This window comes from Phocoena sinus, chromosome 1, assembly GCF_008692025.1.
Source record: "Phocoena sinus isolate mPhoSin1 chromosome 1, mPhoSin1.pri, whole genome shotgun sequence".
NCBI classification, from domain to species: Eukaryota; Metazoa; Chordata; class Mammalia; order Artiodactyla; family Phocoenidae; genus Phocoena; species Phocoena sinus.
In genome coordinates, this window is record NC_045763.1 from 128,007,574 (window position 1) to 128,034,335 (window position 26,762).

Below are 26,762 nucleotides of genomic sequence, written 5' to 3' on the forward strand. Positions count from 1 at the left end.
TGTGTATTTATATGTGTGTATGTATAGGCATTTATATACATACACATATATATTTTTTTCTTCCTTCATACATACATAAATGTTTGTGGGTATAAGTGTGTGTATATGTGTTTTAGTGGTGAATCTCCTCTTTCTCCCATTTACTGTCTCTAGTACAGAGTAACTGACAAAAGGCCAAAGGCAAAGAAGACAAATATTTTGCCTGATCACCAGCCTCTTAATTTTGGAGAGTTGACTGAAAACAAAGTGTTTCTTTTGGGAGGAAAAAATATTCTCTTTAGAAATTAAAGAGAAATGCAAAGTATAGTTAATAACTAAAAAAAAGTTCTGATCTATTTTCTTTTAATATTGCTTTTCTTGGTGCAAAAACAAAGTTGCTTATTAAGTCAAAAAGTGATACCAAAAAAAAAATCCAAAAATGAGTCTTCAGCAATACTGTTGCTGGAAATGTTCCCTGGGCCTTTGCACAGGCAACCATGGTGAAGAAAGTGGCCATCATTGGAGCTGGCATCAGTGGCTTGGCCTCCATCAGGAGCTGCCTGGAAGAGGGGCTGGAGCCCACCTGCTTTGAGAAGGGCGAAGACATCGGGGGCCTGTGGAAATTCTCGGTGAGTGGGACGCCACTGCAATAGACTGGGGAGTGAAATGGGAAGTGTGAGAGCACACTGCTTGAACACAGCCTTCCAAACAAGCTGTCGTGGCAGTTACACTCACTCTATGAAACACAACATCAGAAGCAGGTTGGAAAGTAAGTCCCTTACTTACTTCAAAAGTAAATGAGGTAGTGGGCTGGTTAGTCTCTGTGTACAGAGCTCAACTCCAATAAATCATTAATAAGTGAGCCACTTGGGGATAAAATACATGGTCAAATATTGGTTAGGTTTATGTAATGGAATTACATGAGTTATTCATTTAAAAAGCAACGGCTCTTTCCATTCTTTTGTTGGGGTTCTGGAACATCCTCTTAGTGATTCAGACCACAGATTTTAAGATTTCAGGTGCTGACTTTGGTCTTGCCAAAAACGCATAATTCATGAGATAGCTACGAGAGGAACCAAGAATAGGACACACTGATTTGAAGTTCTTCAATGACTTTTTACTTCTATGCATTTATATTAAGGACTCCGTCAGCAGACATGCTTGTAAGCTGACGTTAAATCACTTCCTGCGTTGTCTGACAAGCATATCATCGGGTGTGCGGGCTGCCTTGTGCCCCCAACTCCCTCAGTGTCTCCAACCTTAGGAATGCTATCTGGCTAAGCCTACTCCTGTTTTCTTCTTCTTCTTCTGATAAACCATTAACACATATGCAAACACAGGAAGATCATTAACCCTTTTTAAGCCACCATTTCCTTCTCAAATGCAAAATTAGTATTAAACTTTATAACTTAATAAAAGGTTGTATTTAAGGAGACAGTGTTTGTGACAGCTCTTTAAATATTATAAAGATATGAGAATTATTCTTATTAATGTAGATATTTTCTAGGCTGTAAAGAACTCTTCAAACCATGCAGTATCTTTTATAACACTGTGGAGCCCAGCGTGTCACTGGAATGTGCTGACATCTTCAGATTAGCACACTGATGAATCTTAGGGCTATTTTATTGAGCACTTTCTATATGCCAAACACCTTTCCCATTTAATTCAGTCTTTATAATAATCCTATAAGCTAGGTATGAGTTTTTCCCTTTTACAAATGAATCTGAAGCTTAAAAAGAAAAGAAAAAATGATAAATGGCTGGTAAATGGTAAAGACAAGACCCCAATTCAATCTGACTTGTCTCTCCAGCCTGAATTCTTAACCTCTTTTTAAACTACTGGGTGACATTTCAACAAGTGGCTTATTGAGCAGGCAAGTCTTCTACACAGTGATCTTAACCAAATCCTCATATTCAAACTTACTTTGCGGACTTCCCTGATGGCTCAGTGGTTAAGAATCTACCTGCCAACGCAGGGGACACAGGTTCCAGCCCTGGTCCGGGAAGATCCCACATGCCGCAGAACAACAAAGCCCATGTGCCACAACTACTGAGCCTGCGCTCTAGAGCCTGCGAGCCACAACTACTGAGCCCATGTGCCACAACTACTGAAGTCTGTGCGTCTAGAGCCCATGCTCTGCAACAAGAGAAGCCACTGCAATGAGAAGCCTGCGCACCAAAGCAAAGAGTAGCTCCCACTTGCTGCAAGTAGAGAAAGCCCATGCGCAGCAACGAAGACCCAACACAGCCAAAAATAAATAAATATAAATAAATAAATAAAAACTTACTTTGCAAAGCATTGCTGAAGAAAGACACTGCTGATATAGCTTTTGAGAGCAGCTGCCTCTCTTGTTATTCAAGGAAGACTTTAAAAATTTGAACCTAGCATCATAGAGTGATAAAACTACGCAGCTGCAAATATGTGCTACTCTTCAAGAAAAAGAAAATTTACCCCAGAGGCTGCAACCTCAAACACAGAAGCTGAAGCCTTGAGACACAAATGCTTATTACCAGGTCTTGAAACCTAATGAAACTTGCCCTGCTGGATTCCAAAATTGCTTGGGACTGGTGACTCCTTTTTTCCTTCCATTTTCTTCCTTTTGGAATGGGAACATTTGTAACTGGTACCCTGTGCCTGTCCCATCACTGTATTTTAGAGGAAGCCAACATGTTTCCTTGTTTGGTAGGTCCAGAAATGGAGAATTTTATCCCAGCATGAATCATACTCAATCTCATTCATACCTGATTTAGATGATGAGATTTAGGACTTTTAAGCTGATGATATATAAGTGAGATTTGGGACTTGATTTGATGCTGCAGTGGATTGAAACTGTGGGGATGTTGGGCTGAAGTGAATGTATTTGGCATGTGGGATAAATGTGAATCCTTAGGGGCCTGACAGTGGACTGTGGTAGGCTTTTCAAACAACGGCACCCTCAAAGATATCAGGTCCTGATTCTAGCACCTGTAAATGTTCCTAATAAAGACAAAGGATATTTACAGACATGACTAAATTAAGAATTTTGAGATGATGAGATTATCCTGGATCATCTGGGTGGGCTCAAGATGCCATAACATAAACCCCTAAAATAGAGAGGCAGAGAGAGATTTGACACACAAAGATAGAAAAGAAAATGCAACCTCATCAGAAAGAGAGATTTGAAGATGCTATGTTGTGACCTTGAAGATGGAGAAAGGGGACATTAGCCAAGGAATACAGGTGGCCTCAAGATGCTAAAAGAGCCGAGGAACGCTGGCATCCACCAGAAGCTGGAAGAGACAATGATTCTCCCCTAGAGCCTCTGGAATGAACATGGTCCTGCCAGCACTTTGATTTAGGCCCAGTGATACTGGTTTCCAACTCCTGGTCTCTGGGATCATGAGGGAATAAATTCCTGTTGTTTCAAGCTGTCAAGTTTGTGGTAATTTATTACAATAGCCTCACGAAGCTAATAGAAACTAATATACTTGGTTATTCGGAGTTTCCAAACTATTTCACCTCTGTGAGAGGACTTAAAGATTGCAAATGATATTGTGACTTGCCGTGTTTCTCAAATACCTCTGGAGTCTGTAGCAGTATACCTAGAATTCACATCATGGGATTATATTATAAAATCTGGTTAAATTTTGTATTTTCATTATCTTTAGTTTCTAAAGACAGCACTTTACATTCTCTCAACTTTTTTTTCTTTCAGAGAGATCCAAATATTAGCTATGTGTAAAAAGGGTAAAGTGCAGATAATTCAAACTTTTGTAGCTGTTTCCTATAGCACTTTCCTATAGCCCTTCCAGTTCTTTCTTCTAACCCCAATCTAAAGGCAAGATGATGTATTTCCCTCACCTGCTCTGATCGCTGAGAAAATAAAAGTACGTTGTGACTAGGATGCAGGTCTAGGGGAAAGGTTTTTCTTTCTCAGGAGTCCCCCAAACAATATGTGAGTAAACTGGATTTTGGCCTGAAGTGTCATGAATAAAGTCTGTTTTTTTCTGGTCATACAACCCATTATTCACTTCCCCTGATTTTTTTCTAGCCTACGTATCTATTTGATCTTTAATATTTAGTCTCTCCTTGTGTTAATTATAATCACTATCGAGCTTCCTAAACTCACCCAAAGCTATGAATCCCTCCACCTCTGCATCCCAAATGCACACTAGCAGAGTCAACAACCCAAGGGAGCAGCAGAAAACTCACGCCATATTTCAAGATCACATTGCTTTCTGATGCAAACTTGGCAATTAATCTACCACTGAGTTACTTGTCAAGAACAAGGCCACAGCCACATTGGCTTTTGATGTGATTGGAATATTCTAGTATTATACTAAAAATTTATATTCTATGGGCCTGAAAACTTTGAGTTATATGAGCCCTAATTCTAAATTTCTAGTGCTCAGTGCTTTTCATTATGAACTGGCAACTCTACACAGAGATCTACAGTTTGATCTTTCATCAGAGGGAAAATCATTTCAGATAGAAAACAATGTTAATTTTTTTAAGGAAAGAAATGTTTTTCTTTGGAGCCCCTTTTGGGTATTTTTTTAAATTTTTAAACTTTATTTATTATTTTTGGCAGCATTGGGTCTTCGTCGCAGTGCACGGGCTTCTCATTGCGGTGGCTTCTCTTGTTGTGGAGCACGGGATTTAGGCACATGGGTTTCAGTAGTTGTGGCACGCAGGCTCAGTAGTTGTGGTGCATGGGCTTATTTGCTCCACGGCACATGGGATCTTCCCGGACCAGGGCTCAAACCCGTGTCCCCTGCATTAGCAGGCAGATTCTTAACCACTGTGCCACCTGGGAAGCCCCTATTTTGGGGTTTTTTAATTGGCTCTTTAAATTTGAAAGTGCAATCTGAAGAATTAGACTAATGTTTACTTTGTTATTTTATTTTTAAGGATCATAGTTTTGGTCAAATAGTAGCTTAACAACTACTGCATCTTGTACTTTGGTCTGTCACTAGTTGATATACAACACTATAAAAAGATGAAATATGCCTTATTTTCAAGTGCCCATGGAACTTTTCTGAAACTGATTCAACCAAAAAGCCTCAAAATTTTTGAAAAAATGTATAAATAAAATGAAATTCTCTGTTGCCAATACAATAAAACAGAAATTTATACCAAAATGATGGAAAATACTGCCTCCAGGAAATTTTTAAGTTCTCTCTTAAAGATCTATTGATTAATGTTCTTTTAGAAGTTTGAGACAATTCAATAAGACAAGCAATTGATAATAAAAACGAGAAACTGGAAAGGAGGAAAAATTATCAGTTACTGTCTATCTGATTTTATACCATGAAGGACATCAATTAGAAAATGGTTGCAAAAAATAGGATAATACAATGAGGTTGGAATTACCAGACAAAAATCAATAGTTTATACATGTTTTAGAGTTAGCAAACTGGCTCTTTTTATACTAAAGCTGTTCTGTTTTATTTGATCTATACATTTTTTAAATTTTTTGATCCATTATTTTAAAATCACGATATTTCACATAAAAATCTAGGGATATATCTTCTTTTGAAAAACAGAAAATCAGGCAACACTGTGTCTCCTCTTACTCTAATACCTGGCCTCTTTTAGGCTAAATTTGAATTCTCTGTTTCACCATATTCATTTTTGACCCATTTCTTGTAACTTCCTCTGTATTTATAGAATTTTTTTTGATTGGTGCTATGTACAAACAACAATCCCTTAGAATATTTCAAACAAAAGGCACACCCATTTACAAGATTTTCTATCTTCTCTTGTTCATATAGTTATACCGTTCTTTTTGTTTAAGTAAACCTTCATGTTTATATTATTATAACCATGTAAATACTGTTCATTGCTATATTTTCTTTCTTAAATAACTTTTTGTTTTCATTGGAGCTAATAACTGCCTTGTGTCCTTTGTTGGTTTAATTTTATAAATGCTATCTCTAATTCAAACCCCAGGCCATCCCACAGAATTCTCTCAACATGTTTAAACACACAAGGTGTTTCACCAGCTTAATTCTTCTCTCAACTATCTCTTAAAGATACTCTTTCAGATTGTCTTCCTTCTTTTCCCTAGGCTAGCTACACTGCTTTACCCTGGGTAACCCTATTTTCTGGAAACCTTATCTTTCTAATATTGTTTTTATTCTCTCATTTTAGTAGACTATATGAGAGTACATCCTCAGTAGTTTTCTGAAAAATTATATATGTGAAGTAAAAGATTGTAGACTTTGAATGTCTTAGAGTATCATTATTTGATCCAGATTCCCAGTTGATTAGATCTAGTCTTAGCTTTCACCTTTCTTTGGTCTGTTAAGTCAGTTATCACTCATGCATCTATGTTGTACTTTCAAAATATTGTTGCTATTTCCTGTTTGCTTTTACTTTTTTTTCTTTTTTTTCCTTGTGGGTTCATACCTCTGGTATCTTTACAGTAATTTTAGTGGGAAAAGAGTTAAATGCATCTACATAATCTTTCATGTTTAATCAGAAGTCTGGATTACTTTAGTAATCAAAAATAAATAAATAAAGCTACTTCCATAAATAACCAAGGTTTGGTTCTTTGTTGAACACTTGCCCCACAAAAAATTTATATTTGAAAATGCAATTTATGACTCTATAGTCACTCTCTTATGAACTTCTTATATCATCAACTTAAAAGAATCAGTCTATAAACATGGGCTCTGAGATATACTATAATACCAAATAGGAACAGTAAGATGTTCATGACATATTTTTGTGTTTTTTTTTTTCTTTTTTAAGCAAGTCACAAATGATGTGGTTAGTTGATGCTGCAACTCCTCTCTCATTAATCATGGCCTTTTCGGAATCCAAGAAAAACTGAAGACCAATCAGCTCAGCATTGCTAGGGGGATTTACTGAATATTATCCTGAAGCAACCAAAGTTGCAAAAGCACCTCAAACCTGTCTCAAAGGTTTGCATCATTTTTATTATATGAAACTCCTCCCTTGTTGTTACATTACATAATTTTCCCCGACTTTGGCTTGCTCCAAAACCTTACCTTTGGCCTTGTATTAGTTTTCTATTTCTGCGTAGCAAATTACCGCAAACTTTAGCAGCTCAGAACAACACTTATTTATTACTCTCAGGTGTACAGATCAGAAGTACAGCATAGTTCAGCTAGGTTCTTTGCTTAGGGTTTCACGAGGTCAAAAATAAGCTGCTAGCCGGGCAGGGCCCTTATCTGGAGGCACAAGGGAAGAATCTGCACCCAAGTTCATACAGGGTGGTGACTGAATTCAGTTCCTTGCTGTGGTAAGATTAAGGTCTTTGTTACCTTGCTGGCTGTAAGTTGGGATTCCTCTCAGCTCCTAAAGGCTGCTAGTATCCCTTGGCATATGGCACCCTCCATCTTCAATGCCACGAACAACAAGCTGAATCCTCCTCATACTTTGAGTGATATGATATTTACAGGTTTCACCTAGACTCAGAGGGCAAATGGCTGTACAAGGCTGAGGAGCACTAAGGGTCACTCTTAAAATTCTGTCTACCAAATGCCTCATGCTATAAGTTGAGGGAAAGTCATGAAGCATGTCAGCGAACCCTGAAACTCTCACTCTGTCCTGGGAGATCCTCTCCCATTTTCTCCTATGAGTTCTTGATATGTTGCAATGTTTCACCAGTAAGTAACACTAGACTACTAAGTGTTCAGGTCACTCGTTTATGTCTAGCATAAACAGGACAACAGACAAATGTCCAGAATTACATAGAGAGAAGCATAGAAGCATTCTAAGACACAAGGAGTACCCCCAGTTGGCACAGCTTAATCTCTAGGCCTCTTTTGGATCAATGCTCAGTCTTTCAGGTCCCCTCCTTGCCCCTCAGCTCTTTCCAAAATTGTATCTGGGCTTATGGAGAAGGAGAACTTAAATGACCTTGGGGTAAAGGGAAGCCAAAGTTTCCCAGATTCAAACACAGGTCTTGGGACTGTCCTCTGGCCACTCTGGTCTCCTGATGTTTCTATTCTATTTGGTTACCATTCACACTCATCCTTCAAGAGGATAAGACAGCAGTTGATGAACCTGGAGACTGTCCTCTCTTAACTTAATCAGGAGCCACTGAATCTCCTTGCTGAATAGACCTCACTTGCCAGGTCCAGCTTTCTCACTGAGTCCCTGACTCAAGTGGTCCACTCTGCATCTCTCCTAAAATGTCACTTAGCTTCCTCCATGGCAACTCTCTGGTAAACTACGTACTAAGATTCTCAGATAATTTCTGCATCCCTGTTGGGAGCAAGCAGGAACTCCTATGTTTTGTTCAAACTGAATAGGTTCAAGAGAACTAAACTAAACTAAAGTTCTACCTCTTCCTAATCATTGCTACTTGACTTTCCTGCGTCAACCTCCCCCTACCCAGGCTGGTTCAGGGGGAGGCTTTGATATGTATTCTGATATCTTACCAGAATTTCAAATGTGAAAACAAAAGCCCCTCTTCCCTCAGTGTTCCCCTCAATGTTAATTTCAGAATTCCAGGATAAAGCTTAGGACTTAAGTAATCCACCATTACCCCTTTTTCTGCCTCTATTCCCCTTTCTCCTTACCCAGTTCCTTTAAACCAATGTTTTTCAAACTGGAGATTATGACTCATTAGTGTGCTATGATATAAATTAATGAATCAATCTGCATGTTTAAATGGAATGTATAGAAAGTATGTGTGCAACTCAACTTGTTGAAAATGATTTATTTCATAAAACTTTTGTCCCCACTGTGTGTGTGTTTGTGTGTGTGCATGCACTGGGTTGCAATATAAAATATATTACTAACTATAGGGTATGGGCAAAAACATTGGAAAAACACTGTTCTAAACATAACCAAACTTCTCTCTGCCCTAGGTACATAAGAAAATATCATGATCTAATCCACCAGAACTACCTCATGACATGCTAAAGGAAATTTTTTTCATTGTGGTAAATAAACCACAATAGAGATCTGCTGTTTAACCGTTTTAAAGTGCATACAGTTCTGTGGCATTAAGTTAATTCACGTTACTGTGCAAGCACACCACCATCCCTCTCCAGAACATTTTTAATCTTCCCAAAGTAAAATAATACAGAAATTAAACAATAACTCTCGATTCCCTCCTCTCCCTGGTCCCAGGCAACCACTGCTCTCTCAGTCTCTATAAATGTGATCACTCAGGGTACCTCAGCTAAGTGGAATTATACAGTATTTATCTTTTTGTGACTGGCTTATTTCATTTAGCATATGTCCTCAAAGTCAATGCCTATCACAGCATATGTCAGAATTTCCTTTCTTTTTAAGGCTGAATAATACTCCATTGTATGTATATATCACATTTTGTTTGTCCATGCTTATGTGTTGACACACTGAAATCATGCATGGGTGAATTCTAGAAAATATCTATCACTGTATTTAATGGCTAAAAGGAATAAAATTATTCCAGTTACATGTTCTTTAAAGGACATGATGGAAACCCTACAAGCCAGAAGGGAGTGGCAGGACATACTGAAAGTGATGAAGGAGAAAAACCTGCAAGCAAGACTACTCTACCCAGCAAGGATCTCATTCAGATTTGATGGAGAAATTAAAACCTTTACAGACAAGCAACAGCTGAGAGAGTTCAGCACCACCAAACCAGCTTTACAACAAATGCTAAAGGAACTTCTCTAGATAAGAAATGCAAGAGAAGGAAACGACCTATAATAACGAACCCAAAACAATATAGAAAATGGGAATAGGAACATACATATCGATAATTACCTTAAATGTAAATGAACTAAATGCTCCCACCAAAAGACACAGATTGGCTGAATGGATACAAAAACAAGACCCTTATATATGCTGTCTACAAGAGACCCACCTCAGACCTAGAGACACATACAGACTGAAAGTAAGGGGATGGAAAAAGATATTCCATACAAATGGAAACCAAAAGAAAGCTGGAGTAGCAATTCTCATATCGGACAAAATAGACTTTAAAATAAGGACTATTAAAAGGGATAAAGAAGGACACTACATAATGATCAAGGGATCGATCCAAGAAGAAGATATAACAATTGTAAATATTTATGCACCCAACATAGGAGCACCTCAATACATAAGGCAAATACTAACAGCCATAAAAGGGGAGATCGACAGTAACACATTCATAGTAGGGGACTTTAACACCCCACTTTCACCCATGGACAGATCATCCAAAATGAAAATAAATAAGGAAACACAAGCTTTAAATGATACATTAAACAAGATGGACTTAATTGATATTTATAGGACACTCCATCCAAAAACAACAGAATACACATTTTTCTCAAGTGCTCATGGAACATTCTCCAGGATAGATCATATCTTGGGTCACAAATGAAGCCTTGGTAAATTTAAGAAAATTGAAATTGTAACAAGTATCTTTTCTGACCACAATGCCATGAGACTAGATATCAATTACAGGAAAAGATCTGTAAAATATACAAACACATGGAGGCTAAACAATACACTACTTAATAATGAAGAGATCACTGAAGAAATCAAAGAGGAAATAAAAAAATACCTAGAAACAAATGACAATGGAGACACAACGACCCAAAACCTATGGGATGCAGCAAAAGCAGTTCTAAGGGGGAAGTTTATAGCAATACAAGCCCACCTTAAGAAGCAGGAAACATCTCGAATAAACAACCTAACCTTGCACCTCAAGCAATTAGAGAAAGAAGAACAAAAAAGCCCCAAAGCTAGCAGAAGGAAAGAAATCATAAAAATCATATGAGAAATAAATGAAAAAGAAATGAAGGAAACGATAGCAAAGATCAATAAAACTAAAAGCTGGTTCTTTGAGAACATAAACAAAATAGATAAACCACTAGCCAGACTCATCAAGAAAAAAAGGGAGAAGACTCAAATCAATAGAATTAGAAATGAGAAAGGAGAAGTAACAACTGACACTGCAGAAATAAAAAAAATCATGAGAGATTACTACAAGCAACTCTATGCCAATAAAATGGACAATCTGGAAGAAATGGACAAATTCTTAGAAATGCACAACCTGCCAAGACTGAATCAGAAGAAATAGAAAATATGAACAGACCAATCACAAGCACTGAAATTGAAACTGTGATTAAAAATCTTCCAACAAACAAAAGTCCAGGACCAGATGGCTTCACAGGTGAATTCTATCAAACGTTTAGAGAAGAGCTAACACCTATCCTTCTCGAACTCTTCCAAAATATAGCAGAGGGAGGAACACTCCCAAATTCCTTCTACGAGGCCACCATCACCTTGATACCAAAACCAGACAAGAATGTCACAAAGAAAGAAAACTACAGGCCAATATCACTGATGAACATAGATGCAAAAATCCTCAACAAAATACTAGCAAACAGAATCCAACAGCACATTAAAAGGATCATACACCATGATCAAGTGGGGTTTACTCCAGGAATGCAAGGATTCTTCAATATACGCAAATCTATCAATGTGATAAACCATATTAACAAATTGAAGGAGAAAAACCATATGATCATCTCAATAGATGCAGAGAAAGCTTTCGACAAAATTCAACACCCATTTATGATAAAAACCCTCCAGAAAGTAGGCATAGAGGGAACTTTCCTCAACATAATAAAGGCCATATATGACAAGCCCACAGCAAACATCATCCTCAATGGTGAAAAACTGAAAGCATTTCCACTAAGATCAGGAACAAGACAAGGTTGCCCACTCTCACCACTTTTATTCAACATAGTTTTGGAAGTTTTAGCCACAGCAATCAGAGAAGAAAAGGAAATAAAAGGAATCCAAATCGGAAAAGAAGAAGTAAAGCTGTCACTGTTTGCAGATGACATGATACTATACATAGAGAATCTTAAAGATGCTACCAGAAAACTACTAGAGCTAATCAATGAATTTGGTAAAGTAGCAGGATACAAAATTAATGCACAGAAATCTCTGGCATTCCTATATACTAATGATGAAAAATCTGAAAGTGAAATCAAGAAAACACTCCCATTTACCATTGCAACAAAAAGAATAAAATATCTAGGAATAAACCTACCTAAGGATACAAAAGACCTGTATGCAGAAAATTATAAGACACTGATGAAAGAAATTAAAGATGATACAAATAGATGGAGAGATATACCATGTTCTTGGATGGGAAGAATCAACATTGTGAAAATGACTCTACTACCCTAAGCAATCTACAGATTCAATGCAATCCCTATCAAACTACCACTGGCATTTTTCACAGAACTAGAACAAAAAATTTCACAATTTGTATGGAAACACAAAAGACCCCGAATAGCCAAAGCAATCTTGAGAACGAAAAAAGGAGCTGGAGGAATCAGGCTCCCTGACTTCAGACTATACTACAAAGCAACAGTAATCAAGACAGTATGGTACTGGCACAAAAACAGAAAGATAGATCAGTGGAACAGGATAGAAAGCCCAGAGATAAACCCACGCACATATGGACACCTTATCTTTGATAAAGGAGGCAGGAATGTACAGTGGAGAAAGGACAGCCTCTTCAATAAATGGTGCTGGGAAAACTGGACAGGTACATGTAAAAGTATGAGATTAGATCACTCCCTAACACCATACACAAAAATAAGCTCAAAATGGATTAAAGACCTAAATGTAAGGCCAGAAACTATCAAACTCTTAGAGGAAAACATAGGCAGAACACTCTATGACATAAATCACAGCAAGATCCTTTCAGACCCACCTCCTAGAGTAATGGAAATAAAAACAAAAATAAACAAATGGGACCTAATGAAACTTCAAAGCTTTTGCACAGCAAAGGAAACCATAATCGAGACCAAAAGACAACCCTCAGAATGGGAGAAAACATTTGCAAATGAAACAACTGACAAAGGATTAATCTCCAAAATTGACAAGCAGCTCAATAACAAAGAAACAAACAACCCCATCCAAAAATGGGCAGAAGACCTAAACAGACATTTCTCCAAAGAAGATACACAGAATGCCAACAAACACATGAAAGAATGCTCAACATCATTAATCATTAGAGAAATGCAAATCAAAACTACAATGAGATATCATCTCACACCAGTCAGAATGGCCATCATCAAAAAATCTAGAAACAATAAATGCTGGAGAGGGTGTGGAGAAAAGGGGACACTCTTGCACTGCTGGTGGGAATGTGAATTGGTTCAGCCACTATGGAGAACAATATGGAGGTTCCTTAAAAACTACAAATAGAATTACCATATGACCCAGCAATCCCACTACTGGGCATATACCCTGAGAAAACCAAAATTCAAAAAGAGTCATGTACCAAAATGTTCATTGCAGCTCTATTTACAATAGCCCGGAGATGGAAAGAACCTAAGCGCCCATCATCGGACGAATGGATAAAGAAGATGTGGCACATATACACAATGGAATATTACTCAGCCTTAAAAAGAAATGAAATTGAGTTATTTGTAATGAGATGGGTAGACCTAGAGTCTGTCATACAGAGTGAAGTAAGTCAGAAAGAAAAAGACAAATACCGTATGCTAACACATATATATGGAATTTAAGGGAAAAAAATGTCATGAAGAACCTAGGAGTAAGACAGGAATAAAGACGCAGACCTACTGGAGAACGGACTTGAGGATATGGGGAGGGGGAAGGGTGAGTTTTGACAGGGCGAGAGAGAGTCATGGACATATACACGCTAACAAACGTAGTAAGGTAGATAGCTGGGGGAACCAGCCGCAAGGCACAGGGATATTAGCTCGGGGCTTTGGGACAGCCTGGAGGGGTGGGATGGGGAGAGTGGGAGGGAGGGAGCCGCAAGAGGGAAGACATATGGGAACATATGTATATGTATAGCTGATTCACTTTGTTATAAAGCAGAAACTAACACACCATTGTAAAGCAATTATACCCCAATAAAGATGTTTAAAATAAATAAATAAATAAATAAAATAAAGGACATGATGAAATTCAGAATTTGTTTCCCTTAGAAAAGCAAAGATGTTAAGAAAGATGTATTTTTCCACATTCTAAGTTCCTTTGATTATCATCAAATTGTTTAAGTGAAGTTAATTTATGCCTCATCTTATTTCACTTACTTGTGGGTAAAGGCCGACTGAAAATGAGTGCTAATTATTTGGAACTGGCCCTGACTGTGATAAGTATACTCATTCACAAACTCTCTTCCATTTAAAACCATACTTTCACAGGACCATGCCGAGGAAGGCAGGGCCAGCATTTATCGGTCAGTCTTTACCAACTCTTCCAAAGAGATGACATGTTTTCCGGACTTCCCTTTTCCTGATGACTTTCCCAACTTTATGCATAACAGTAAGCTCCAGGAATACATCACTGCGTTTGCCAAAGAAAAGAACCTCCTGAGATACATTCAACTTAAGGTAAGATGTTATCAAGAAATTAATTCGGGGCACTGCTGTGAGGAATTTTCTTTTTATTAGTAGATTCCCATTAGTTCTTTCAGTGTCTCTTTCTTATTTGTCAACGTTTTTAACAACGTGGCTTCTCTGACCCTAGATTTAGAGAATACACATTCTTCTCAAGAATATGTAGGAAATTTACAAAACTTGACCACATTCCATTAACTTATGAACTCTTTTTTCCTAAACAATTTATGGGTCAAAAAAGAAAATGCAATGGAAGTTTTAAAATATTTAGAGCTGAACGATAATTTAAATTCTACATATCGGTATTTGTGGGAAGCAGAGAGAGCAAAACTTTCATGAAAATTCTAAGCTTAAATGCTTATATTAGAAAATAAGCTGGGGCTGGGGCTGGGGCTGCTTTCTCCTTTTAGGCTCTGAAACTCCCCCTCCATCCAGTCTAATTTCTCCACTGGTGAGGAGCCTTCCCAAGGTGTGGGAACCTTTCCTCCTTCACAGCTCCCTCCCCGGGCTGCAGGCACGATCCTGATTCCTAAGGTTTTTCAGGTAATCCTTACACACACTAAAATTTGAGAAGAACTTATGCTGTGAATACAGACATCTTTCATTTTAAGACAATAATGTTAAAAATAAAACGGCTAATGAAATACGTTAGGAAATGTTGTTACTACAAAAATTATTGGCCACCAGATTATTTACTGCATGTGCTACAGGCCTCTTGTAAACTATGATTCAATTCACTGTCATAGCTCCGAAAGGAATCACTCTTCTACTGCAGAAAATACTGGTCATACACAAGGAACCATGTGGGGATAAAAAAACATACAGACCATCTAATGTTTTGAATTATTCTGAAGGAATTTTGAATTTGTAATATGTACCTTCATAATGAATTAAGTATTTTTTCTAAGACACTATTAAAGATTTTTTTCATCCTATTTGATCAAGTTGGTGCCAAACCTACCTGTTAGCATAGAAAAAAAGAAGGCTATCTTTCTGTGTTTCTCTTAGACACTTGTATCCAGTGTAAATAAACGTCCTGATTTCTCAGTCACTGGCCAATGGGACGTTATCACTGAAAAGGATGGTAAAAAAGAATCAGCTGTCTTTGATGCTGTAATGATTTGTTCTGGACATCATGTGTACCCCAACCTACCAAAAGAGTCCTTTCAAGGTAAGGCCAAAATTTAGGGTGCCATCTACAAATCTGACATGAATGAATAACCTTGATAATGTCTTTCTTACATATATAAAAGTACAAATTATAAAAGTACACATTAAATTAAAATATGCTTCCACTGTATCTAACATACCTGGTGTGCTAAAATTCCAGATTACTGCAACTATATTCACCCACAAGATCTGTTACAGCAGTTTTTTAAATGAAAATCAAATGATTCATATGTTTCCCACTTTTCACTCAGGTCTACAACTTTTTAAAGGCAAATGCTTCCACAGCTGGGACTATAAAGAACCAGGAATATTCAAGGGGAAGCGAGTCCTGGTGATTGGCCTGGGGAATTCGGGCTGTGATATCGCCTCAGAACTCAGCCACACAGCTGAACAGGTACGCCTCCCAGATACTAAGGGAGTTCTTTAAAGGGACAGACACACCATTTGAAAGGTATGATAACGAAACGGGAGAAGAGCAGGGTGCTTGATCGGAAGACTAAGCAGTGTTTCATATAGCTCAACTTCCCTGGTAACTTGTGAAATTTTAAATAGCTTGTATGGCAAAGGCAGAACATCAGCAAGGAGTGATGTTGCCATTCAACAATCTTCTTCTTTGGGACATTTAGTGTCTAACATGTGTCATGTGTCCAGTAAATTCCTCCGAAACTAATGGGATCATTTTGGGATCATCAGATAAGCACTAGAAGAAATATGACTACAATTCAGTTATTGGTCATCAACACCAGAGAAGATTTGATTAAGATATGAAAATTTGCCTGGAGGAGTATAACAGAGTGTTGACCCTAAGATGTAGATTATAATGCAGGGAGTTTATTTGGGAGAGCTCTCTGGATGAATACCTCTGAGGGAAGGGAAAGAAGTTTTCCTTTACTTACTCTGAAGCTAGGATAGTCCTTTAGAATTGTCTCTAGTTGAAGTGAGAGGCTGGGCCTTTATATCCTTCCATTAACCAGTCACTGAATGCAGGGAATCCAAAAAGAGTATAAGTTACCAAACTAACTGCCAAAGAGGGCTGACAGCTGAGGGTTGCCTTCTGGCAACACTCCCAGAAGCTGTTATAATAACTCCATTCCTAAAGGCAGATCTGGGGGATATATCACAATATCCAGTACAAATGGTCACCACTTTAATGGTTGAAATGGTGTTTTTTAAGGTCATCGTCAGCTCCAGAAGTGGCTCCTGGGTGATGAGCCGGGTCTGGCATGGTGGCTATCCATGGGACATGATGTTTATCACTCGATTTGAAACCTTCCTCAACAACAACTTACCAACAGTCATCTCTGACTGGTGGTACGTCAAGCAAATGAATGCAAGATTCAAGCATGAGAACTATGGCTTGATGCCTTTAAATGGGTAAAGTAGAGTTAAACATGATATGCCTGCTAATTTTTATTTCAGTGTCAACAACCCTAATGTGTGTTGTAACCCCCAAACAAATCAAAGTGAAGTAATCACCTCTCACTTTTCAGAGGATAAAGAATTGCAAAAGTTAGGGGTATTTTCCTATTTACAATCCTCCTTACCAGATTTGCACAGCTGCGAAGTTATATAATATCAATACCTCAGGAATTAGTCCCTAGAGTTATGATAATAGTAGTCAACATGTTTTAAGCCCTTAATACATGTCAGAGTCTCGGACACGCATTAGCTCCCTTTATTCTCACAACAACTATGAGGATGGCTCTGTTATAATCTTCATTTCACAGATGAGAAAACTGTGGTTCAATGTAGTTAACTTTACCAAAGCCACACAGCCAGGAAGTTAAAGCCATGTCCAGATTTGCTGACTCTAGAGTCCCTCACTCTTAGCCACCTTGCTCTACCGCCTCTTTCTTAATGACAAAGTTAAGCAAAGCAGAACTTTCCCTGTGCTTTGCTCTCAACACCTGCCCCTTAATGGAGCCCTCGCACTGAACTATGGCCACAATGTTTACATCTTCAGTCTCCTCCTCACTCTCTCCTATAACATCCCCCCAAGCCAGTCACATGATAAGAAATTACTTTGACGTGGGTGAAAAACCCAAGTTATAAGCTGTTTACATCAAAGTTAATTCATTAATTCAACAAATATTTATTAAGCATTTATTACGTGCCAGGACCTGTGTTAAATCCTGTGGATATAGCAGTGAACAAACTCATAAAATCCCTGTCCCACATTCTAGTAGTGGGAAACAGACAATAAATAGCAGAAAATCATACGATGACATGTATCAGGGAGGAAAAACAGAGCAAGCAAGGGTAACACGGAGTGCCATCAGGACAGTTTTAAACACTCCGTAGGGGAGGTCTCACTGAGAAAACTTTTAAGCAAATTCCTGAAAGAGATGAGAAAATGAGCCATGAGGATATCTGGAGAACAGTATTCTGGACAATGGGAACAGCTAGGACATCACCTCTTCAGGGGTATGACTGGTATGTTCAACAAACTACAATGAGCTTCTCTTCCCGGAGAAGAGGGCTCAGGAGAGTAGCAGGAAATGAAACCAGAGACGTCAAAATAGCCAGTTGATGTTGGGTCCTATAGGCCACTGTAAGGAGTCTGGCCTTTACTCTGCAATTGCAGTGGGAAGCAATTGCAGGCATCTGAGTAAACTGAAGACAAGATCTAAGTTAATTTGAAGAGATCACTTTGGCTTTTTTTTTTTTTTTTTTAAACATCTTTATTGGGGTATACACTTTGGCTTTTATGGTCATCACTCATTATAGATGGGTGGGTCAAGGAAGGAAGTGGAAACACTGGGTAAGAGGCTATTGTCAAAGAGTGTTATTCCTATGTTTTCCTCTAAGAGTTTACATTCTCTGATATAAATCACAAGATCTTTTTTGACCCACCTCCTAAAGAAATGGAAATAAAAACAAAAATAAACAAATGGGACCTAATGAAAATTAAAACCTTTTGCACAGCAAAGGAAACTATAAACAAGATGAAAAGACAACCTTCAGAATGTGAGAAAATATTTGCAAATGAATCAATGGACAAAGGATTAATCTCCAAAATATATAAACAGTTCATGCAGCTCAGTATTAAAAAAGCAAACAACCCAATCAAAAAATAGGCAGAAGACCTAAATAGTCGTTTCTCCAAAGAAGACATACAGATGGCCAAGAGACACATGAAAAGCTGCTCAACATCACTAATTATTAGAGAAATGCAAATCAAAACTGCAATGAGGTATCACCTCACACCAGTTAGAATGGGCATCACCAGAAAATCTACAAACAACAAATGCTGGAGAGGGTGTGGAGAAAAGGGAATCCTTTTACACTGTTGGTGGGAATGTAAATTGATACAACCACTATGGAGAACAGTATGGAGGTTCCTTAAAAAACTAAAAATAGAATTACCATATGACACAGCAATCCCACTACCTGGGCATATACCCAGAGAAAACCATAATTCAAGAAGACACATGCATCCCAATGTTCGTTGCAGCACTATTTACAATAGCCAGGTGATAGAAGCAACCTAAATGCCCATCGACAGGCAAATGGATAAAGAAGATGTGGTACATATATACAATGGAATATTACTCAGCCATAAAAAGGAAGGAAACTGGGTCATTTGTAGAGACGTGGATGGACCTAGAGGCTGTCATACAGAGTGAAAGTCAGAAAAGAGAAAAACAAATATCGTATATGAACGCATATATGTGGAATCTAGAAAAATGGTACAGATGAACCGGTTTGCAAGGCAGAAATAGAGACACAGATGTAGAGAACAAATGTATGGAAGCAGGGGTGGTGGTGGTGGTGGTGGAATGAATTGGGAGATTGGGATTGACATGTATACACTAACATGTATAAAACAGATAACTAATAAGAACCTGCTGTATAAAAAATATATATTTAAAAAAAGAGGTTATTGTCAAACATCCAGATGAGAGGGGTTAGGTGGCTTGAACTAGGATCGTCAGTGCTCAGAAGTGGTCAGATTTTGGATACAGTTTGAAGGTAAACCCAAACAGCATTTTCTGTTAGATTGAATAACAGATGTGAAAGCAAAAAAAGGGTCAAGGATGTCTTCCAGACTTTTGATCTGAGCAAGAGGGCAAGGATGGAGGTGACATCTATTGAGACGTGGAAAACCATGGGAGGAGCGGAAATTTAGTTTTAAACGTATCAAAGTTGGAATGTCTATTCGACATTCGCACAGAAAAATGTGGAAACGCAGTGGGATACACAAGACAGAAGAGACATTCAAACCATAAGTTTAAAATGTGAACTGAAACAACAACAACAAAAATGTGGACTGGTCAGAATATAGATAGTACTTAAATGAAAACTAGATGACGTCTCTTGAAGAATGAATGGAGATGGAGAAGACAAAAGGTATGAGGGCTGAGTCCTGGGGCACATCATCGTTTAGAGGTCAGGAAGAGGAGAAGAATTCAGCAGGAGACACGGAGAAAGAATAGCGAGGTAGGTAGAAAGGAATCAAGAGTGAGTGATGACCTGAAAGCAAAATGAAGACAGTATTTCATGGAGGAGGACACCATCAAGTGTGTCAAATGCTGCTAATAAGTTGAGTAAAGTGAGGAGTAAGAGTAGACCATGGGATCTGGCAGCTTGAAGATCCTGGTGGCCTTGACAAAAGAAGTTTCAACACGGCATCGCGTTTAGGATAAATGACAGGTAATTCGAGCAGTTGAATCCAGCCTTTTTCCAATCAGCATTCCAACCAATCTCATTGTCTGGCTCAGTTTCCTCCCCAGTGGAGTCTACCTATGGCTCTCTCACAGCTCTCACCGTCCTATAAGAACAAAGTCTTTTCCTTCAACACTATTCAGTTCACCCCTAACTTCAGATTTATGTGCACTCACTAGAGATGTTACTGAATAAAAAGTAATCAGAAGTTCTCTCTTTCCAGATTTCCAGTGGCCTCTTCCTGCTCCTGGCCTTATTTAAATTCCTAGATGCTCCCTCCCTCACCTGACTTGTGCCTTGTCTGCACGGGGCTCACACTTCACATTTTATGATAGAACCTGACTGCAGTCTTCCCACCTTTAGCTTCCTTCCACCTATTTGATCTTCTTTACATCACGATGACCACTTTGGAGTATGCTATGTTAAGAATAATGTCTAACATTTCGAGCACTATGTATGTGCTACAAACTATGCCAAATTCTTTATATTACTTAGGTCTCCCAATGACCTGTGGTAGGTATAACTTTATTGCCACTCCAGATGAGAAAGATGAGGCAAGAGAAATTAAGAAAACTTAATTTGATCAAGGTTCACAGTTGATAAGTAGCAAAGAAAAAAATTTAAAGACCCAGGTACTCTGACTTTAAGAGTTTTTCCTGATATAGGTTTTAACAGGCGGAAGGGCCTGGGTGCTTATTCTGGGATTTAGAGAGAGCTCTGTGGAAGAGAAGAGAAAGATCACAGGAAATAGAGAAGGGATCAGCAAAAAAACAATTTCTCTTACTCCACAATGTTGCCTTACATCAGTTTTGTTCTTCAACCATATTGGTGACACTCCATGGCACATTAAAAAATCTTGAGTCGTTTTCTCCTTCCTTACTAATTAACTATTAACAATCATTAATTAATTATTATGGACCAATAAAAGAAACAGGAAATGTTACTGTTCTAATGGTCATCTCTGTTTTCCATACAGCACCCTGAGGAAAGAGCCCGTGTTCAATGATGAGCTCCCGGCTCGCATTCTATGTGGCACTGTGACCGTTAAGCCAAATGTGAAGGAGTTTACAGAGACTTCAGCCATTTTTGAGGATGGGACAGTGTTTGAGGCCATTGACTGTGTCATCTTTGCAACAGGCTATAGTTACGCCTACCCCTTCCTTGATGACTCCATCATTAAGAGCAGAGACAACGAGGTCACCTTATTTAAAGGCATCTTCCCACCTTCACTGGAGAAGCCAACCATGGCAGTGATTGGCCTTGTCCAGTCCCTTGGAGCTGTCATCCCCACAACTGACCTGCAGTCTCGCTGGGCAGTACGAGTAATAAAGGGTAAGTAGACAAAGAAGCTCATTGACGGGAAAGATGGAAGCCAATGAGAATGGCTTTGAGTCTGTGAAAACAATAATCCTAATAACAAGGGACAAATCCTAGGTCCCATCCAGTTTCCAGAATCTATAATTCTACATTTTTTAGTATTATATTTTATAAACAATTAAAAATATATTACATTGGATTGTCATAAACAATAGTACAAGGTATTATTCAAGGAGTAGTTTGTGATTAATAACTCCTTAGAACTGTTAATTACCCAAGACCTTTCATTAAACTTGAGAACACCAGAGACTCTCATCTTAAATGCATGACAACTTTATAAAATTAAGATTTCAAAACTCAATAGAATGACATTTCTTGAAAGGTTAATAAAAGATGTTTCAAAGCCAATATCCAGCCAACTTTAAACATCCACAGTCATGAAAAAAAATTATCATTGCTAGAGAGGAAGTGGATTTCCTGCTCTATTTTCTTCCCTGCCACGGATCATTAGAAGCAGAAAGCACTTGGTGTGGTAGACAGTCAGTCTCTAAGGAATACTAAATCCCTGTATTTTAAAAAGAAAAAGGAAACAACAAACATGATTGGGGCCAAGCAAAGAAGGCAGACAGCATCATCCAGCCCTAGGCACTGGGATCAGATTCACACTAGCTTTAAATGCAGTCGTGGGCCAATTCAGATAATAAGACCAAACAGGGCCATTGTTAAAGAACAAATAGAGATGTCAAAGTTTAGTGTGCAAAGTCTAGTTGGTCTTAAAGTATGAAAATTATGGATAAGGAATCTTAGCTGGTCTGCTTCCTTTGAAGCCACATCTAAGGCTTCCAGTCCTACCTGACTTGCTGGGGTTTAAATGTTCTTTTATACTGGTGGTTGGAACCTGCAACTACATAGCCTGCATCATCGCCCACCACCAGGCTACTATCCACATCATTACAGTCCTTTATATCAGTGATCTCTCTGAATCTCCTTCACTCCCCAGTCCCCAAGCAGAGATGTGTTGCAGTTACTCCAGTGAGGCAGCAGCCAGGAAGGCGAGGGCATGAAATTCTACTTAGAAGGAGCTAGGCTCAGGGTCCAGGTTCAAAGAGACTGGCATTAAAATGTGGGACACTTACTCTCTGTGTGGACAAGAGTTGTAACCTGGGCTCTGAAGAAAGGAGAAAAGGCAGATACCCGATCAACAGAGAACTGATGCACAAGGCAAAGACTCAGTCTTGGGAGAAATGGAAGATAAGGCAAACAATCCAATTTGGGGGAACCAGGGTACCAGGACAGAGGGGTCAGCTACAAGCAGCCCAATGGCAATAGCTGGTGGGCTATAGAATATAGCCTCTTCTCCATCTCTCCTCCTGCCCAAGGACAGAATGAGTTCCAAGGTTTGAAACAAGGCCATGTCTACAGACTGTTCACATGACCCTGTCTATAAGGATTTCAGGAATAGGGAGTTAGGCAAGTCATTGTAGGTCTTGAGCAATCAGAGCTAGGCTGGGAATTCTGGTTCCAGGTGATCCCAGAATTGCCAAAGAAACCACACTAATTTGAAGCATCTGGGTACAAAAGTTTGGGTCTAGATTTCAGAGAATTCTGTAAATTGATGCCAGAAAGAGCCTGAAATCTTGGGGCAGCCCCAACTCAGATTTGGTCTCCTGGGACTTCCCTATATCCTTGGTGACTTATGGACAGTACATATCCTCAGTCTCATTCAGGAGCTATTGGCTTTTCAGAGAGAACCCTGCGGCTTCACTAAATTCTCTATCTTATCTGCTGGAAATTCCCTTTCCTGGCAAAGCAAGATAACTTCCTATGAAGATTTTTTTTCTTAAATCTTAAAAAAGAGATGCCTATTTACCTTGGGCTATAATTTATTAGATAACATACTTAAAAATAAAGCTGAGAGATTAGCATATATAATCTAATATTTTGAAATTGATTTTTTAAATCCGATAACTGGTTTAAGTGCAAAGATACAAAGATAAAAGATTATTTGGGTAATGGCTTTTAATTATTGTGACGAGTATCATCACTGAGAAGACTGGGAATGACCTGTATGTTTGTCTCAAAATTTTATTTTGCTAGACAGTGACAAAAAATTTGGAAATACTAATGTGATTCATAACTCACTATTAAAAAGGAAACATCGCAAGCTGGTCCTGTGCCAGACTTATTTAACTACTATCATGTCTTTCCCTTTTTATAGGAACTTGCACTTTGCCTTCTGTCAAGGACATGATGAATGACATTGATGAAAAAATGGGGGAAAAGCTCAAATGGTAAGAGCAGCTATTGTAAAGGGGATGTAGAATTTTCATAGAAAAAGCAGAATTTGTGAATACTTGGGACTGTTTTAGTTTTAAATGGCCCTGAGTGAGGTCATTACATTGACAGCTATGAGCTAAATTCAGCCATTCAACAAATATTTACATCCAGGATCTATTTTGCACCTGATACCCCACTAAATCCTGCTTTAACCCTCCACAGCTCCTGCAATATGTCATAGAAAGGAAACCCAGAAAGACTAGAAGTTAGAGGAGTTTGGGAACATGTGGATGTGGACTTCAATTTTCTAGCCCATAAATCCTCTAAGATGTAAAGGATGCCTTCCAACAGATGGCTCTAATAAAATGAGAACTAGTCAGAAGAACCGGGCTCCAGTCCTACCTCTGTCACTAATTAGCTCAGTGGCCATGAAGTAATAACCTCACTTGAGCAAGAGACAATTTACCTACTTGTAAATGTGAATAAAAATGCCTTTCTCAGCTTCCTTGCCGTGCTGTGGAATGTCCAAATGAGATCAGTATGAAAGTCCTTTAGTAACAACTACGAAGTACAGGAAAATGAGCGATAGTCCCCTTTCCAACACAAAGGATAGATGCTGATTCCCATGGATAAAAAGGTGTGAGGCATTTTCCCTGTTCTTGTTCCTATACAAAGCGTGGATGACCACAGTCTTGTTTCCTCTCCCGCCCCTAGGTTTGGCAAAAGCAATACCATACAGACGGATTATATCGTTTATATGGATGAACTTGCCTCCTTCATTGGGGCAAAGCCCAACATCCCATGGCTGTTTCTCACAGATCCAAAGTTGGCCTTGGAGGTTTACTTTGGCCCTTGCAGCTCGTATCAGTTTAGGCTGGTGGGCCCGGGGAAGTGGCCAGGAGCCAGAAATGCCATCCTGACCCAGTGGGACCGGACATTGAAACCCACGACGACAAGAATTGTTGGGACTCCTCTGAAGCCTTGCTTATTTTGCAGTTGGTTCGGGCCCGTTCTTATTTCTGTTCTGTCAATTGCTGCTTTCCTTGTGTTGTTCTAATCATCATTCCATCTAGGATTCTGAAAGTTACTAACGCTACCTGGGAAGAAACTTTGCTATTTAAAAATTAGGAATTGCACACCTCCTACTTTCCTATTTAGCAGGCGTTAGTCAGTAAGACAGTACTATTTCTAGGCCTTTAAATAAGCCCCTGTAAGAATCATGTCATGATCTAAAGAACATTAATCAGTTCTCTTCAGGTTCCACTAACATTTTGTAATTCCATAACATTTCATAATTAGATATATCCTCTTTATCTCTAACCTAAATCATCTCCTGAAACATTTGACATGATTCCTTTTCTCCTTAAACAATGTTTGAAATATGTATTTCAAATCTAAACAAAGAACAGATTAAGCAAAGTAGCTGCAATATGATAGTCCCAGCCTACTTCTACAAACGTTTTGCAGGATCAAGGGGAGAATTTGGCTATTATATTCTATTTCTGTCCTCCAGGCGATTCCTCCTGTCCCCTGGCCAAGAAACATAGCATGGAGACCCCATTTATAATGAAAGTTAGCAAGAAGTAACTCATTTTATTTAGATTCTCAATAAGGAACCAACTTTCCAACATGCAGCAGCAAAATAATGACAACAATAACAATAATAATGAGTAGAGCACCAAATATACCTTTTAACTGAATGGACAGTCTTTTAAAAAATTAAATATTTAGCCAAAGCTATGACCCAAGCCTAATAAAACCTGATACAGATCATATAAAATTATATACCCTTATAGAATGGGGTACCAGAATACATCTAAAATTTTATTTTTTGAAGTATTATTACATGTTACAGTTAAATTTTGATAGCTAAAGATTTTCAAGTTTGACATTATGGAGCAGATAAAATAATCTGTCAGCATCACCAGCCACCAGAGGGCTCTGCATGTTGTTAAACTCCATATTTCTTACTACACCTTCATTTCTTTTTTTTTTCCAAACAGACTTTATTTAAAAAAAAAAAAAATCTTGTGTGCTATACTTGGTTATAAAGGGACAGTCACAAATTTGGGGGGAAATACCATTTTATCTTTCTTATTCATTATTTCTTTCTCTATTATGCTTCTTTAGACGAAATACTCCTTACAAAATCCTGGAATCCATATTCCTTATGAAATACTTACAAAATTTCTAACTGAAGCCATTAGAGCAACAAGAGAAGGAGGAGATCACATTTTTCTCTTTTCTTTTCTTTTTTTTTTAAATTCTCTTGATATTTTAATCTTTGGAGCTAAGATTTGTTATGGATGTTGTTGTAGACAACTTTAAATCGCTCCCTTCTCCTAATTGTTTAAGGCAGCAAGATAATATTCTGCTTTTAAGGTCTTCTCACAGATGTGAAGTATTCCCAAATATTCCCAAGTGAAACAGAACTTTTCTTGAAACCCTGTGGCCCACATGGAATCGAGTAAACAAATTAAATACAGCACATAAAATTTATTTTGTTTCATGTTATGAATGCTAGTATGCAAAATAAATTGAAGATTAAAATTGGTATGATAGTTTCTTTTATTCTTTCCCATATGATTCTTTAAGTTTTTGTAAACATTAATTGGCTCATTAATAGTTTTCCTAAACTATTGTAGCCAACATACTCTCTTAATAGTCCTATTAACATCTATCTATTCCCATACTAAACTGAACTATTATCAATGGCTTAATTACTTTGGTACATAACAATAATTCTCAATCATTCAATTCCACAAGTTACTCTGATAAGACTAAATATGTGTGTGTGTATGTGTGTGTATTTCTACTGACACACAATTTGAACATTTGAAGCACAAAAGATTTTTTTCACTCCCAGTTTCATCTAGAAATTCTTACCAGTTCTTAAAAGTGCATAGTCAGATATTAAAAATAAAAGCAAATAAAATTTTTTTTGTACAGCTGTCATAGCTATGCTGATTAGATATGAAGCTGACCTGCAGGATCACAGGATTATTGGCCATACCCACTTTC

At 38.1% G+C, this 26,762-nt stretch overlaps 1 protein-coding gene across 2 annotated transcripts; it reads left to right on the forward strand.

Moving 5' to 3' along the window:
* Positions 1-476: 476 nt before the first annotated feature.
* Positions 477-26,295, forward strand: FMO3 (flavin containing dimethylaniline monoxygenase 3). 2 transcript variants are annotated; one of them, XM_032642302.1, is made up of 9 exons: positions 477-608; positions 14,118-14,306; positions 15,321-15,483; positions 15,734-15,876; positions 16,657-16,856; positions 21,124-21,479; positions 23,683-23,755; positions 24,456-24,833; positions 26,060-26,295. In XM_032642302.1, the coding sequence occupies exons 1-8, from the start codon at positions 477-479 to the stop codon at positions 24,796-24,798; spliced, it is 1,599 nt and encodes a 532-aa protein (XP_032498193.1). In that variant the 3' UTR covers positions 24,799-24,833; positions 26,060-26,295. The 2 variants fall into 2 exon arrangements, with proteins under 2 accessions (XP_032498193.1, XP_032498200.1); XM_032642309.1 differs by lacking the exons at positions 14,118-14,306; positions 26,060-26,295 and having other exon boundaries at positions 24,456-24,798.
* Positions 26,296-26,762: the final 467 nt, after the last annotated feature.

Coding starts and splice junctions, on each gene's coding strand:
- FMO3 (XM_032642302.1), top strand. CDS start 477: ATGGTGAAGAAAGTGGCCATCATTGGAGCTGGCATCAGTGGCTTGGCC. Junction 14,307..15,320: donor TGAGATACATTCAACTTAAG/GTAAGATGTTAT, acceptor TGTTTCTCTTAG/ACACTTGTATCCAGTGTAAA. Junction 23,756..24,455: donor ATGGGGGAAAAGCTCAAATG/GTAAGAGCAGCT, acceptor TCCCGCCCCTAG/GTTTGGCAAAAGCAATACCA.